The 15,831-nt window shown below is 48.4% G+C and overlaps 1 protein-coding gene across 2 annotated transcripts in view; it reads right to left on the bottom strand.

Annotated features, from left to right (window-relative positions):
• LOC144168959 (uncharacterized) overlaps nucleotides 1–15,831 on the bottom strand; it is a 143,684-nt gene that overhangs the window by 46,806 nt on the left and 81,047 nt on the right. For both annotated transcript variants that reach the window (XM_077697960.1, XM_077697959.1), the window contains exons 17-20: nucleotides 13,679–13,825; nucleotides 11,677–11,731; nucleotides 10,567–10,751; nucleotides 8,316–8,465 (exon numbers count right to left, since the gene is read on the bottom strand). In XM_077697960.1, the coding sequence (XP_077554086.1) occupies nucleotides 8,316–8,465; nucleotides 10,567–10,751; nucleotides 11,677–11,731; nucleotides 13,679–13,825 (537 nt within the window). The remainder of the gene's footprint in view (nucleotides 1–8,315; nucleotides 8,466–10,566; nucleotides 10,752–11,676; nucleotides 11,732–13,678; nucleotides 13,826–15,831) is intronic.

The raw sequence follows: 15,831 nt of genomic DNA on the forward strand, positions 1-15,831 counted from the left end.
ATTTGGAGCAGAATGATGACATTTATTACGTCACCTTAGGAGCCTTAAAGGGAAACTGAGGCAGTTTTCAATTTGCTGAATACACAGAAATTCGGAAATGTTGACCTTAAACACCTAACCTACGAGGTCTTTTTCTTTTTTTTTGGTTGAAATAGCGGCGTAATAGGCGAATAAACAAGCGCCATCGCCACGCCCCCGCGACGCGCGGAGCGCAGGGGAGGAGGACGGCACGAGAGTGAAAGGGGTCGTGGTGACGTCGTCGTGAGGAGCGATCGGCCGCCGCGGCAAGTGTTCGGCCCCTGCTGCTGCCTTTCTCAGCGTGCCGTCCGCCAGCGTTAGCTTTCCTGGGCCCCATGCTGTGTTTTGTTTTAATTTAGCAACTAGTAGTGGAAACTTTTTCAGTGCTGCGTTGTACTGCTTCACAATCGTGCCGAGGAAGCGGAGTAACCATGCCGAGGTTCTGCTCGGCATTCGGTTGCAACAGCACCTATGGCCGCGATAAAGTGGTCCTTCACAGCTTCCCGCAGGAGCCGAAACTCGCTGCTCAATGGGTTGCTAATGTAAAGAGGGAACACTTCAAGCCAACAAAGGCGAGTGTGTTGTGTTCCAGACATTCCCAGACAGGCTGCTTCTAGCCAGTATCGGGATGCCATTCTGTCGAAGTGCAACCTCCAGCACAGCCCTGTTGAGGCACACATTTTTTTTAGTTTTCTGGTGGTTGTGGCGCACCTGGGGTGCCTTTGCCTCTCTCGAACTTTCCGCATCTCCTGGCAACAGCAGCAATCTTCTTCGTCGGTCATTGTAACGCAGTGCGCGCATGAACACCTGTTATGAAAACATGCTTATCGTGATATGAGTGCCTCAGAAGGGACCACTACTGACCAAAGCGTTTCAATATAGCTAATGCTGAACTAAGTGACGACGCCACTGCAGTTACAAAAGCCCCAGCGGCGGGATATCGGCTCTAAAATCTGGAAGAGCAGTGGTGACGTCGCAAAAAACATGTGAGGAGCGGCTCTCTGTAATCAAAATTGGAGTATCGTGTCGCCGCTGCACGACTGAAGCCGTTGGTGCGTACTGGCGTGTGCGCTGCTTGTACTGTATGTACTCCTGAACTTCTGGTTGGATCACGGACAAAGAAAAAAGAGCTGTGCGCTGGTGCCGCGACAGTAATAATATGGATGTTATGGATGAACCCCCGGTGAAAAGACCTCTGTAGCACTTAAAATTTGCATATAAATTAGTGCGTACGTCAGCAGAAATTTAACCTCCTCTAATAAAGAAGGATATATACTTTGCACCATGGTACCGCATTTTCGAGACGCACGGTGCAAGAAAAGGGAAATTAATTGTTGTGGCTCAAGACGCCACTTGCATGTTTCGAAGGAAATTTTCCATTGAAAAGGTGGTTGCTTCTCAAAATCAGCGCAGAAAATGATTCACAAAATGCATACGCAAACCATACCCCCTAAAAAAAAAAAAAAAAAAAAAAAAAAAAAAAAAAAAAAAAAAAAAAAAAAAAACGCGACGCGCGAGAGCACTGCGCCACCGCACAAATGGAGACACGGTGCAAAATAGCCTAGGTAATAGATGGAGGCCCATCCTTCCGTGTCATACGTCGGTGTTTACTAGCTGGTTTACAGAATTCCTGGCTGGTAAACTGAAATTTCTTAAATACCGCTTGCACAGCAAGGTTCCCCGAAGCCCCCACAATAGCTTATCGCCATCAACTCCGCTGCTTCGCGAAAACGCTCGCAAAAATGTGTGTGCGCGGCTGCGACTGCGATTTCCCACTGCGGGGATAGAGCTTGTCGTACTTTGGTTTTACGTTTCACATGAAAAACTGTGGCCGATATTGATGCCTTATTACCCAAATTACCCTACGTAACTCTTCTTCTGCACGAAACTGACCTTACATTTTCTACAGGCGAGCCGTTCGCACACCATTTACAGCTTGCAGCTCCGGGGTAGCGGCGGCGCCGAAGAGCACAGCCGAAGCGTCGAAAGCCAAAATAAGGATTGCATTAGCGCTAGTGTTGAGTTGCATGGGCTTCGTGGACCTTACTGAGTTTATTACACTCCAGAAACTATCAAAATAGAGCCGCATTCATTGCGGCACAGATGTTGTCGGGGAGCAGTTTTCGCTTCTCGGTCGATTCCCGACGACGCGTCGGGCGACCAGTCGGGTGACCGATTTTGTTGGCTTCTTCGGTCGGCGAACCAGTCACACTACGGCGACTTTCCATCGGCCGACGTGTTTGTTTCGCCGTCGGCGTCCTATGACAGCGCGGTCGGGCAACTCGGCAGTTGGCCGATGGCTTGGCGACTCAGCTGTTTCCCAGGCGGGTGAACGTTGCCGGTTGGGACACGTATTCCTCGGAAGTGTTGTTCGTCGCCGGCACTTGTCGCCGTCGCCGCTCGTGCACGGGCGAGAGGCTCGAACAGTACGGGTGTACGATAAACTCACTACTCGGACTGGCCATCGTGGGATCAATTACACAAATGCAAATACAGCGTTTTCTACCGCGACGACCCACTGGGAACGCGTTTCATGCTCCGCCTCCTCCGAGGGTCCTCACGACGACGTCACGAAGACTTGACCAATCACGAACGGCGGTGAGGTTCGCCACATGCCCCTAGGCATCCGTTGTTCATTTTTGCCAAAATTAAGTGCTTTTTAATAGTTTATGCCAAGTTTTGACTTGATTTTCGAGTTCGCCGTATGAAAAATGATAAAATGGGAGCAAAAGCTCTTTTTTTGTAAAAAGTGGTTCAGTATCCCTTTAAAATCAAATTTTTGGCAACTCGGGGGGTGGGGGAAGGGGGGTGCACTTCATAATGGGGTTTTGAACGTACGTAACACTGAAACGGCCTTTCAATGAAGTTTTTTCTACTAGAGTATCACAAGGCACAAACTGCGCTACCTTTTTACAAGCCATTTATAAATTCTTAGGCTCTATGCATAGATAGCATGGAGTGCCGTGGAAAACATTAAATCGAAAAACTAAGCAATCGTAAGGCATTTTCATTATCATGTGAATGCTGAAATTATTTTTGTAATCCCAGACCCGGCTTTACACACAATTGTAGAGGCATGGCAAAAGTTGCGCAAAGCGCTGAAAAGCCTGGGACGGAAGCAAAGCAGGTGCTGCACTGCAGGTGAAATGCAAATGTTGGTTTACAACCATATTTCTCTCCAAATTTAACTCTTTCGCTACCGCGCCAATCAAAATCGATCAATTTGATCGATACTTTTGGGAGCGCCTTTTCATAGCATTCCAGGCGTTTCTCGAACAAGTAAAGCTGTTCGGAGCTAGATCAGAAAATGGCCTTTCAAAATCAGTTTTGTTTACATTTTTGCAACGGAAACGTGATTTTTGACACGCTTTTGAATCACCTGGGTGTGGAAAAGGGGCGCGGTCATCGCGTGTAACGGCTACCAACGAAGAATGTGTGCAACTCGTAATTACTCTGCACCAGCGCTTGTTTTTTGCTATCAGGGCGTGAATGGGGAACTAGCTAACGATTTTCAATCGTCAGGTTCGCGCTCTGACAGTAATAATCCCAGAAATCGGCTGAAAATGTCAAGCAGTGCCTGGTTGCAAAGCTACTTTATGATTTTAGGCAGTTTTATTGCCTTTGCGCAAGTTGTTCTAAGTACTGTGGTAGTTCTACTTACCCCAGGACCATTCGCAAACAGTTTACAACAGTTTCGGTTTCGTTTCTGCATCGCGAAATTCATATTTAGCGCTACTACGCAGTTACCCAACTTCAAGGCTACCTGCCATGGCGCCTGAAGCGTCTGCGATTGATCTTCGAACAAAGCACGCCGCTCCTGATTTCCCCCCACCCTAACCCGATTTCTGCGATAAGAACTTCAGATGCAAGTCAAAAGGTCACACCCAGTCGCCAGATATCTGTTCCGCCGAGGACAGCGCTTCAAACCGGCCTTACACTGCCAGCTGTTCGCCTTCCAGTTTCGTTTCCATGAGAGGGTATATCCGGGTGTCTAATGTTGCTGCTTAGTTGAACTGTCTATTCCGACGGAGTCTCTGATAAGTTTTTGTACTGTTTGATTTGAAAAATGTTAGGTGGCGCTGCAATAGAGGAGGCTCGTTGTGCTGATCTTTTTTAGCGCGCTACTGCTACTCGGCCAAAGATCGCAGGGCACGATTCTAGCTCATCGTACCTCATTTTTGCGAGCAAGGCTACAATTGCGAGTAAGAAGGTGATAATAAAGCTCAGCTTTATGTTTTGAGAGATAACTGACCGTGAACGACAACAAGCATCAGCCACGGCGTTCCGTTTTCAACTTCATGCATGTTTTTTTCCGCATCGCGTGCTTGTCCCAAATATTGTGCTCGCTGTAAATTCAAAGTCAGTCATTGACAAGATGTTTTTACGTTATGTGGGGGCAAATTGGTGCCTCTGATAATGTTAAACCGCGAGATTTATTCCAGGGAACCACCCGAAATTGCACATTGTGAATTAGAGGTTGGGCTTCACCGCATGACACGAGCACCGTGCGTGCTAACATTTTTTTTATATCTGAAAAACTGTTCCGCGCAAGTCGACATTTTTGTTAGGGTGTGTATTTTAAATGTTTCCCTACAAAATGTATATTCTAATTTTTTTCTACTACCGGTGGTTTGATATACACAACTCCTTTTTTATCATTTTTTTCGACAACTTGACAAAAATTTTGATTTTGATATTTTTTTTCACAACTATGATATATGAAAACCTTTAAAAAACTGGTGTTTTTGGAAAGGCCGATAAATAATCTGCATTTTGTGCTCCTGCAATTAGTGCCTAAATAATTTTTTTGCAGGAAAAAAAAAATGTTTTCTTGGACCCCTAAAAATTGGTCAATTTTCTGCGGTAGCGAAAGAGTTAAGGGGGTATGTGGCAAGTAGAACGAATATTTATGGAGCACATTGAATCAAAGTAGCAGCATTTATGTAACTAACCATTCTAATAGCAGAACTGAAATCGGTTTAAAGATAGCTTCCGAACAAGGCCTGGAGCTCTTTCCATCTCATCGCGCCTCCAAAGCACTGTGGAAGCGGCGACGTCACCGACCTGGCGCAAGCCCACCTAGAGAAACAAGGCAAGGTTCGAGATGTGCACAGCCATTGGCTCCGCTCTGTGGTACGTCACACTTGTTTAGCAGCGCAGGCTCCTCTTACAACTGGCGAGCGGGGCAGGTCGAGCTAGGAGGTCGCCGTGGCGCAAAGCGGGGTGACAATCTTCGCACCCCACCAGCCCTCCCATTTGAATCCCCAAGGTGCGCATTGACTACGATCGCAATTTGAATAAGGTTGGTATGTTTAGCCACCTCCCTCTTGGCATTAAATTTCACTTCAGATAGATAAACAATTATTACTAGCGTGCAATAATAGCCCGTCCCGCTATCGGCCACTGCTTGAACTAAGTTTTTAAGGGGGGACGTGGCTTTCAAAATCAACTTTTTTATTTCTTTGTGGATTTTGATGAAAATTGGCACAGCAACTGGAAATGCTTCTGTGATAACACCAGAAAAATTTGAAGTTAATATTTTGATAACTTTTTTATGTATGAAATTTTCTTTCTGTTCCGCTTGTACCGAGCTTGAGCGGCTTATAAAACACGATAGAAAACTTGTTCGAAGTGCTTTGCATTCCCAAATGAATGGACGAGGTCGTGACAGTTTTAGAATTTTTTTTTTACAACACAATGTTTTTTAGTTTTCATTTTTTTAGAGGTTAATGTGCAACAGGCATGTCAACTGTGAACGATTATTTGAATAAAAAAATCACAAAAAACAAATCTGGAAAACTAAAAGTGTCACGACCTGAACAGTTCATCAAGGAATGTAATGCAAGAAACGGAATCAAAATAGACCCAGCAGTCACGAAGAAATCCCTGGGACAAGCGACACAGGTGGCAAAAAAAACTGTTTTGAGAAAACGGCTTCCGAAGTTGCAACATAGGTTTCACATATCAAAAGTCGTCACGGTTGTAGCCTTTCATGTCCTTTTGAACATGGGGCTTCTGGAAGGCCTTGCCTTGAAATTGGAGTGCCTTTTCAGCCTTTCTCTTTCCAGAAAACATCATTTTCAGCTCCTCCGTGAAGAGTACATACCCCCCTTTGCAAACCAAACGGAGGGGAGATGGGTTTCAATGGGCTTTCAATGCAAAGTAGGTTAGTTGGTTGGCTGTATCGCACTGGACAACCTCCTTTTGCAGTGTTGTCACCATGGCAACAAGTTAAGCATTTTTTAACTTAAATTTGAACATTTTTGGCTTTTTTTTCATGTTTTATCTTGCCTGGCACACCAACTTAGTACTCATAGTGCAGGTGTTCATTGCCAAAAGTTTGCATACCACAAGGTTGAAAATGAGCTACTTTGAAGCTTGGTAGAGTATTCTGCATAACTCCCAACATCAATGCAAGAGCATATTTTTTTTACTACTTTTGACATTCAAGGCATCCAATATTTCTCGCAGCACAGCCAGTATGCCCTGAGCAATGGTATCAATAATTTCCCTAAAAAGTCACTGTTAAATGCTGCCACAGTAACGTACATTTTTAACGCAGAGAGCATATTTTTATTCCTATATTACTAACTCAAACCTGTTTGCATGAAAATTACAAGTGCACGGGAAACATTGCGCAAGAAAGGCGATATGGCTCGCGCGCATCGCAGCGCACGCTTACCGCGACATATCGAGCTTTGATTATACCTGATATGGCTGGTCAGGTCGCTTTTAAGATTAAAACTAACGTCGCAGGCATTAATTACAACTACTGGCGTTCAATCGTAACCGGTTGCCCAGTCATGTGATGCTCCAATGCGCGTCGGCTATGCCGTGCGCGCCGCAGCGTTTGACGCGTCGACCGTTTCTTTCTCAAGGCTAGCGAGCCCACAGTCAAAACACAGCAATAACTAAGCGTGTAAACATCGCAAATCCGACTAAAAGTTCACTTCACGAACCGCTATCGCAAGCGCGCACACCGCGTCACCCTCCGGGGTCTGGCGACGGTAGAGTCACGCGCACCACGAAGCGTTCGATGACCTCCGCCTTTCGAGCCACACAACTTCCCGTAATCTGGCTCGTTATCTCTGGCATTCCCATCGCGATAACGTCCGTTTTGAATACCACAGATTGAACAGAAACTCGGCCGAGCGAAGCGGCGAAAATGAACTCAATCCGCTCGCTACGCAGCTCAGGCGGCCGCCATCTTGCGTTGCGCCCGCGACATCCAATCAGGAGGGTCGCCCCGACCGGAGGACCAATAGCGCTTCAGCATCTATTTCTAGCTTCGTTTGTGCGTCGTTTCTTTTCTGCCGTTTGTGAGTTTGTGAATGAACGAAGATAAAAGAGACGAGCGGAACCGGAAAAACGATCGCTCGGCCGATCTAACCATATCAAAATGGCCGCGCCCGGTGGCACCGTTGCGGAGATAGAGCGCTCCGAAAATTGCCGTTTTTTCGCCCTTTTGCGCTGATAGTTTGTCACCGCGCCTGACAAAAGTATTTTTTTATGCCACTTTGCGACGCTTTTCAGCGTAAAAACTTTGCAGACGCACAGAATAGGAAACATAGAAGCCGAATATGCGGGTTTCAAAAAAACGATGTTTTGGTCATTTTTCCGAAGTTGAAAGCCGCGTCCCCCCTTAAATAAGACAGCCTAAGCAAAACAGAAAAAAAAAAAAAAAAAAAACACCAATCATGAGATAAAAAAAGGTGGGGGAGCATTCATGAACCCGTTACCACCTATTTAAATGTGCACTAATGTGCTTAGGTATTGTGCAATAAAAAAACTTTTGCATTGTGTTGAAAAAGTTATAAATAATCTCAGATAAAACATTATATTGGGACCTTAAAAATGTGTTTTCTGGTCCTTGAAAGTCCTTGAAAACCCTTGAATTTTTGCTTTTGAAGCCTGTACGAACCCTGAGCAGCTTAGTCCGGCGCCAGCCATTGCACTAACAAGGTTCTGCGATGTCACAGAAACATCACCGGAAAGTGGCTGGGGCATCAGTTACCACTGCTACATGTTTTCTTTAACATCGCAATTATTCGTTTGAAGTTTGCGTTGAAATTGCCGTCGTCGTAATTGGGACGAAGCAGTCTTTTCAAGAGCCAAACCTGTATTCTGTCTTCACAGCCGCTTCAACTCGGCTGCTTTTGACAGGCTTGCTGCAGCCATCGATGCCTGGCGTGTGGGATCTGTAAATGCGAGTGGATCCTCCCCCAGAGCTGGACTCAGCCTCGCGAGAGAAACAACGCCCAAGGCCCACCCTGCTGCCCGCCCGGAAAGCAACTTGCCTTGATGGCCAGGCTTGAGCCGAGCAGCTGTGCAAGAGACGGGCCCAGCAGCGCCAGCAGCTCAACCACGGGCGCGGTGCCACGCAGGGAAGCCAGCAGGGCCTGCAGGAGACGCCCCAGCTTGACCACCACGGCTGCCACAGAGAACGCCTGCGAGGGAGGGACACACACAAGCTTCACGCGGCGGCACGACACTGCCGTACAACTTGGCTGTGCAAAATCCCAGTTGGGACCTGCAACTGCACACGTTTGAGTCATTGGGAAGTTGTCCCGGCACCGTAATTCACCTACCCAAGGACTGCAAGCTCTACGACAGAAGGGGTGTTGCACACTGAGTTTATTGACCATTGCGTGTGGTACCAAATTATCGCGCGCATAACCTGCGCCTGCCTATAATCCGCACCTGCACTTCCAGCTCGCCGGAAAAGAAAAAAAATTATGCCCATCTTCCCGCGAGGGAACCCTGGTGTGATGCGATGCATCGGGGGGTTTCATTGGTGTTTCTGTTGGGTTGATTCTCTAAATCGCGTGAAACACGTGAACGCGTACGATGCATTTCCATCACATGCGGGTGTTCCTATACGCGGGACGATGGGCGTAATTGTTGTGTCACACCACTCACTGAAGGGACCATCACTTCCATCATGTCTTCATCGGAGGAATCAAGTCAAGCACAAAGTAGTCAAGCACAAAGTAGTCAAAGCAAGGTCATGTCAGTGCGAGAGCGAGCGCTTGACTGAACCGCCGTAGTGCGATACCCGCTTTATATTCACAGCGATTGAAGGAGAGGAGACAACAGAGGAAAGTCGCGCATGCGCGCACCGGAGCAGTTGTTAACGCAGCGAAGCGCGCGCCAAACAAGCACGCCAGCTGTGGTATGCTAATGAGCCGGAGTGAGAGTGTTGCACACAGCTGTGGGAGAGAAGAACGGAGGAGGGATGCGGACGGACGCCGCGACGCCGCCACAGGAGGGACAAGCTCGAGAGCAAGAGATGTGTCGCATCTAAAAAAATCCTCACAAATTGCCTGCACATTTGATACAGGAAAGGCTGCACCAAAGCTGCTGCTCAAGCATCAGATCACATGCTAGTTGAATACATTGACTGCAAGGCGAAAGTTGCAATTAACTAATAAATCTGAGTTGTTAGAGTGCACTCGTCCTTGCTTTTTCTTCCTTGTCCTTGTATGTTCTGCGCAATCGCTGCCATGAAAGACTTAGTCAGTGTTACTGCGTAGGAACTTCACGGCACAACGCGCATTACCGTGAAGCTGCACTAAAGGAAAAACTTCGCGTATTATCCGCGCCCCTAGTGTGCCACTGAAATTTTCGGATTTTTGGTGTGGGTTATACGTGCGAAAATACAGTACCTTCAAAAGGACAGACAATGTCAGCCCGTGCTCGCGAGACATGCGGCCTTGTTGCAAGTGCGGTGTCACTTCCACTGTCTCATTCAGGCTGGCACAAAGCTTCCAGTTCGTGGAGTGGAAATGGACGTTATAGAGAGAGATACTGTATTTTTGCGCGTATAACCTGCACCGAAAATGCGAAGACTTCAGGGGTGAAGTAGAGGTGCGGATTACATGCGAGGTATTTCCTTTGGTGCAGCTTCACCGCAATGCACGTTGGGCCGTGATGCCTTTACAGCAGTAATAGCGACTAAGCCACTGTTATTCCATTGACAGTGCTTATTTTGCACACACAGCACAACTGTTATTCCATTGACAGTGCTTATTTTGCACACACAGCACAGCAATATACCAACCCAAAAAAATGTATGCGGCAAGTTGACTGTCTACTTACGTAGTCAGCTAGGCAAGTTCTTTTGCACAAACAAATGTGTAATGTTGCTTGAGTAGTAGATTTGGTCCATCCTCTTATGTATAAAATATGCGGGCAATACGCGGGGATATAGTTTTTTTTTATTCGTCGACAGAGAGTGGGGGTGCGGGTTATATGCAGGGGCGGGTTATATGAGTGAATACGGTAGCTCCACAACAGGCTCAGCTTCAAAGCTCAACAACTTCCCTCAGTGGGAAAGGAGAACTTTCAAAGTTTAACAAGACGTTTGAAGGAGAAAGTTGGTGTTTGACTAACTTCCACATGGTAACAGTGCAAAACAGGAGACGAAGGGTGAGGTCTGCTCTCCCCGTCCTTTGTCTTCCTTCTCGCGCTGGTACCATGCCGGAGTTAACAAGACGACATTCCAAGGCTCGCCAGCCTTGGAACGTTCGCAACGTGGTGGTGGCTCACCTCGGAGGGCGAGGCAGCCTTGTGGGCGGCCGCTTCCAAAGCCCAGGCCAGTGCATGGCAGAAGGGCTGCAGGTCGCCCAGGGCGCTGCGAGGGGAGTTTCGGTGGCTGCTGCCCCAGCACCGCAGGGGGCTGGCTCCTGTTGCCAGCGGTGGAGAAGGCACGGAGGACTCGGTGCCCCCGCCACCTGCATGACCCAACCACCGCCCGTCTCGCACCACTTCTCAAACCAGCGTTGCAAGCATGATGGAACGCACACGCTCTGCAAGTCTTGACGATCAAGATGTTTCAGGAAGAACTGTTTTCGTAATCAACGTTTTCTCGTGAAAGTTTTTGCAAGCAATCAATCCAGAATGCCAAAGATGGTTCAAACTGTAAGGAAGTAGAGCATTTATTCGAATATAAGGCAAGGTTTTTTAGATGCGACGGTGACAGGAGCATCTCTTGCCGCCGGCCCTGTCCTTCCTGCGTCGTCGTTGTCCGCGTCCGCACATCTGCGTCTCTCCTCCGCTCCCCCCCCTCTCCTCTCGCCATGATAGCGCACCCTCTCCCCCAACATCTGTGGCGCGCAGTGCGGCGCGCTCTCTCACTCCGCCGGTGGGCGGGGCTGCGCGCGGTGCAAGCGCGCTGTGAGCCTGTGCAGCGCCCTCTCTCTCCGCGGTCTCCTCTCCTTCGGGCGCACTGCGCACTCCGGCCGGTCTCTCAGTCGACGGTCGTCCGCGCTACGCTTGCTCTCTCTCTCTCGCATTACCCGACGATTGCTCACGCAATTCGAGTAATCGTCCTAACGGAAACGCACAATGGAACCCCCTTCAGCGTCGCATCACACCAGGGTTCCCGCGAGGGGAGGTGGGCGTAACTTTTTTTAGAATCCAAAGCCTCAAAGTCATACCCCATCTTATATTCGAAGATCAGTATATATATATGGCGATTTATTTTGACACTCCAAACTGCACCCTTGCCTTATAATCGTGACCGCCTTATAATCAAATAAATACGGTATCATTTGAGAGGCATTTTTCATTCCTTTTTGGCAACTTGCAGTTCTTTCTCTCCAAGCACAATTGTCGCCACTTCAGTCCCATTAAAAGCGGTGAAATACACACACTCACCAGTGGGCGACACAGTTGCCAGCAGGTCACACAGCGAGTCCACGTAGCCGATGTCCTGGAACGGCACACGGGTTGGCGGAAATTAGGCCAAAACGCGGCGGGTAGCGGCAGCCTGACAGCATACAGCATCTCCTCGCACAACGAACACACATTTTTTACTCGAAAAACGTACGCATATTTGGGGTTGCGTTCCACATATGAAGTAGGCATTTCTACAAATACTTTAGCTGCAATTCTAACTTTGTGCCCCCTTGCACACATGGGGCTACTTTTCTAGCTTACCCTGCGAAATGCTTTCGCAGCCAGCCGTGCTCGGTCCCTAATTCAGTCACGGGCAACAGCCCTTGAAAACACGCGCCCCAGCCAGCTTCTACTCTACTCTAGAAGCAACTGAAAAGCCAGGGACAGAATTCCCGAGCTACAAGTCTGAGGGACTCCCACATGACAAGTAATCCATGGCCGCTTGTTGCAAGCGTGCTTGCACTTCAGTGCTCAGGCTGAAACACCACCCAAACCACCGCCCGTGCGACCATGGCTGCGTTGTTAGCGTCTATGAGTGGATGCCGCGGGACAATGTGATAAGAACGTCAGCTGGATGTTATTTTTACCCCACCTTGGGTTCACGATGCTAAAGGCGGCTGCTTATGAGCGCAACGTACTGATGGTGGAAATCTTCGGCTTCGCGCAACCTGCTATCCGCAGATGTTTGTAAAGGGAAAAGGTGATGGCTTATCTGCACAATGTTCTATAGGGTGAACAGCATGGACCGATTTCTTCTCACAAAAATGTGCAGTGCACGCCGCAGGCAGTCAGCGGCCTCTTAGCCTTCAAACCCAGCGTCCCGGCTAATTGTGGTACTAGCGCCAAATCCTCCCCTGGCGAGCCTGGGCTGGCAAAAGTGAGTTGTAATTTTCATAGCAAAAATTCGCCGACATCTTGAGCTTGGAGGCACAATAATTGTCATGGCAACACCGCGAGGGGGGCAGATTGGGGGGGTGATGCTTTCGTCCCCTCGCTTCTCCCCGGCACTCTGGTGCGTGCTGGTCCCGCGTTCTTTGCAGCGCCCGCTGGGCCTCACCGAGACCGGCGCGCAGCCACGCAGACGTATGTACGCTGCTCGGACAGTCAGAGGGCAGCCGAAATCGCACCTCAACACTTTATTCTTGTTATGAAAATGCGACCGAGCACAAGCGCAATGTGCGGCGATAAGCACTGATGTACGACACGGCATAGCAAAGGTTGACATCAAACACGGTACACGTAGTTGTACAGCTCTTTGATCGACGGCAGCGCTATTGTTCAGATTGACTTCACGCTTTACAAATGAGTGTCTCACATTTTGCTAACATGAAGCAAAATCACTCCTCGCTGCAATTTGTCCCTGTGCATGGGGCACATATTCGCTCTTTTGTGGTCTTCGGAAAAACAACCCAATATTTCTACTATGCTACTGTGCGCGCGCGAGCCCCGCAGCTTCTCTAGCGCACTGCTGCCACTGTTGCTGAACTGTTGCTGACCTGAACTGTTCATCAAGGAATGTTATGCAAAAAACGGAATCAAAATAAACCCCAGCGGTCACAAAGAAATCTCTGGTACAAGCAACCGAGGTGGCAAAAAAAATTGTTTTGAGAAAACGGCTTCCGAAGTTGCAACATAGGTTTCACTTATCAAAAGTCGTCAGGGTTGTAGCCTTTCGTGTCCTTTTGAAAATGGGGCTTTTGGAAGGCCTTGCTTTGAAATTGCAGTGCCTTTTACAGCCTTCTCTTTCCCCAAAACATCATTTTCAGCTCTTCCGTGAAGAGTACATAGCCCAGTTTGCAGGCCAAATGGAGGGGGAGATGGCTTTCAATGCAAAGTAGGTTAGCTGATTGGCTGTATCGCACTGGCCAACTTCCCTTTGCAGTGTTGTCACCATGGCAACAAGTGAAGCACTCTTTTTTTTTTTTTACTGAAGGAAACAGTAGAGGCTCGCAGGGGTCTTGCAGCGTGGACCGAGACTGACCTGCTGCAGCTGCGGGGTGAGGCCCAGGCCGATGCGGCGCCAGGTCTCGTGGCAGACGGCGTGCGGAGACACGTTGGGCACCAAGGCGGCCGAGCAGCCAAACACCTTGTACAGCTCGCACCACTTGCGCACCACCGTCTTGCGCACCTGGGGACAAAAGCCTGCTTTTCACCCTCCTGTTCGCACACAGGGTCGCCACGACCGCACGACGCATGCTTGGCTTCGAAAAGAATTAGAAGCCATTCCATTCGGGGAAGGTGGACGATTTATAGCACACGACATTGAGTACACACAGAATTTAGGCGACAGGTACGAGCAAACTCTATTTCTTGAGTGTAAATGGCAGTTATCTCTAAGAAAGAGATTTCGTCTTGGACACGATTTTGTTTTCGATTTCGAATAATTTTTTATCTCTGACTGTAGCTATAAATTTTGCCGTGCTTGCATGCGGTTAAGCCGAGTTTGCTGAGCAAATGCTTGGGTTTCGGGCCAGAGCATGCAAGGAACATCCACAACTGCACAGCAAGACAGAATGCATAGGCTGCGAATTTGCCTGCAGCCAGCACCTCCTTATATCTTTTTCTGATGGCATGCACCGTTACTGTTGCCCCTACCCCACCATCCCCCCGGGACAAACGAGCAATTACAGTCTAATCCCGCTACAACGAAGTCCGCTTCAACGAAATTTCCGCTTCAACGAAATATTTCCAATTCCCCGTCAGCTAGCCATAGAAGTCAATGCAACAAAGTCCTCGCCACAACGAACCATTTGTCTGGCTTGCTTTCGCTTCAACGAAATTTTCGATGAATTGGGCTGGGTTTGAACAATTATTTCACAATAAAATAAGCATAGCGCCAGCTATTTGTAACTTTTTAAACATTCAGGACGCTTAGTTTCACCGCGGTGCGCCCACACCGCCACCAAAAAAAAAAAAAAAAAAAAAAAACTCAGGCGGACGCCATTGTTTGATGGTGATAACGATGTGGCTGGCCGTCTTTACATGAGGCACAGGCCCGGTTCGCCAAGCCGGAGCTACAGCCAATCTGTATCCAATTGAAATCGCACGGATGTGCTCCGCTGCTGGCGCGGCGCCGTCATGTATGCGTTGTGGCTCGTGAGCAGCTGTCCTTGCCGTTTTCCTTCTACCATTCTTCATAGCCAAGAGCAAAAATCATGTTCGCGTCTTTGGTCTTGAAGCCAAGTCATCCTATCTTAGTCGCGAGCGCGCGGTCATGTTTAATGCAAGCGCGCGCGTCTTGCCTGCCAAGGTCAGTAGCTGCCGTACCGTCAGAGGATAAGATAACGCCACTGCTCCTGCCACAAGCGAGGGGGGCTTCCGACGGCCTAGCAGCTATCTGAAAGTAATCAGCTCGGTGGGCACGCCTTGTTGTGCAGCAATACGTTTTCCGCCTGCATTTCTTCACCCCCCTCCGTAACGCGTTCTTTGCGTGCAGTGAACACAGATAACCATTGGTATGTTTGTTATCCGAATAAACGTGACGTTATTGCGCGTCACTCCTTTTTCTAAACATTGTTTTTTTGCTGCCAATGATGCGGAAACATACGGGGCTATTTTTCGGGCCTTTCCGTGGTGTGTTGGGGCGGATTTTGCCTCAACGAATTTTCGCTTCAACGAAATTTTTCGCGCGTCCCGTCAATTTCGTTGTAGCGGGATTCGACTGTATACCCTTTCATTGTGAAAGCCGCCATCCTTGCGGAACTGCACGGGGCGCTTGTTTGACCTTGGCTGAGCTAGAAGGTCAAAGGCACACTACCAGGAGTTTCTTCAGTTGCATCTTGAGCAATACGCATCGCTTAAAATACCACCACCCGCCATCTTTGGCTCCTCACACGGTCAAAAAAGAAAAAGAAAAGAGAGAGAGAAAAAAAAAAAAAACTGCAGTTTCGATCCCAAGGCTATAAGGGCATGCAGCCTGACAAAATGCAAATTATCAACTGTCTCCAGTGCCTGTTCTGTGCCCACAGGATAATCATTCAGTGGTGGTTTTTTGTCTTTTTCCGCCACTGTAAGTCTCCTTCATTAACCATCTTGAAGCAAGATATTTGCGTGCACCTGGGCGTGCTGCCGATTCTTTCTTTGGGAGGGCTTCTAATAAGACAAACTCTTGATAAGACGAAAAAAACCATCATG

The sequence above is a fragment of the Haemaphysalis longicornis genome, unplaced genomic scaffold (assembly GCF_048455015.1).
Source record: "Haemaphysalis longicornis isolate Haplotype H1 unplaced genomic scaffold, Haemaphysalis longicornis Haplotype H1 scaffold_2, whole genome shotgun sequence".
In the NCBI taxonomy this organism is placed as follows: Eukaryota; Metazoa; Arthropoda; class Arachnida; order Ixodida; family Ixodidae; genus Haemaphysalis; species Haemaphysalis longicornis.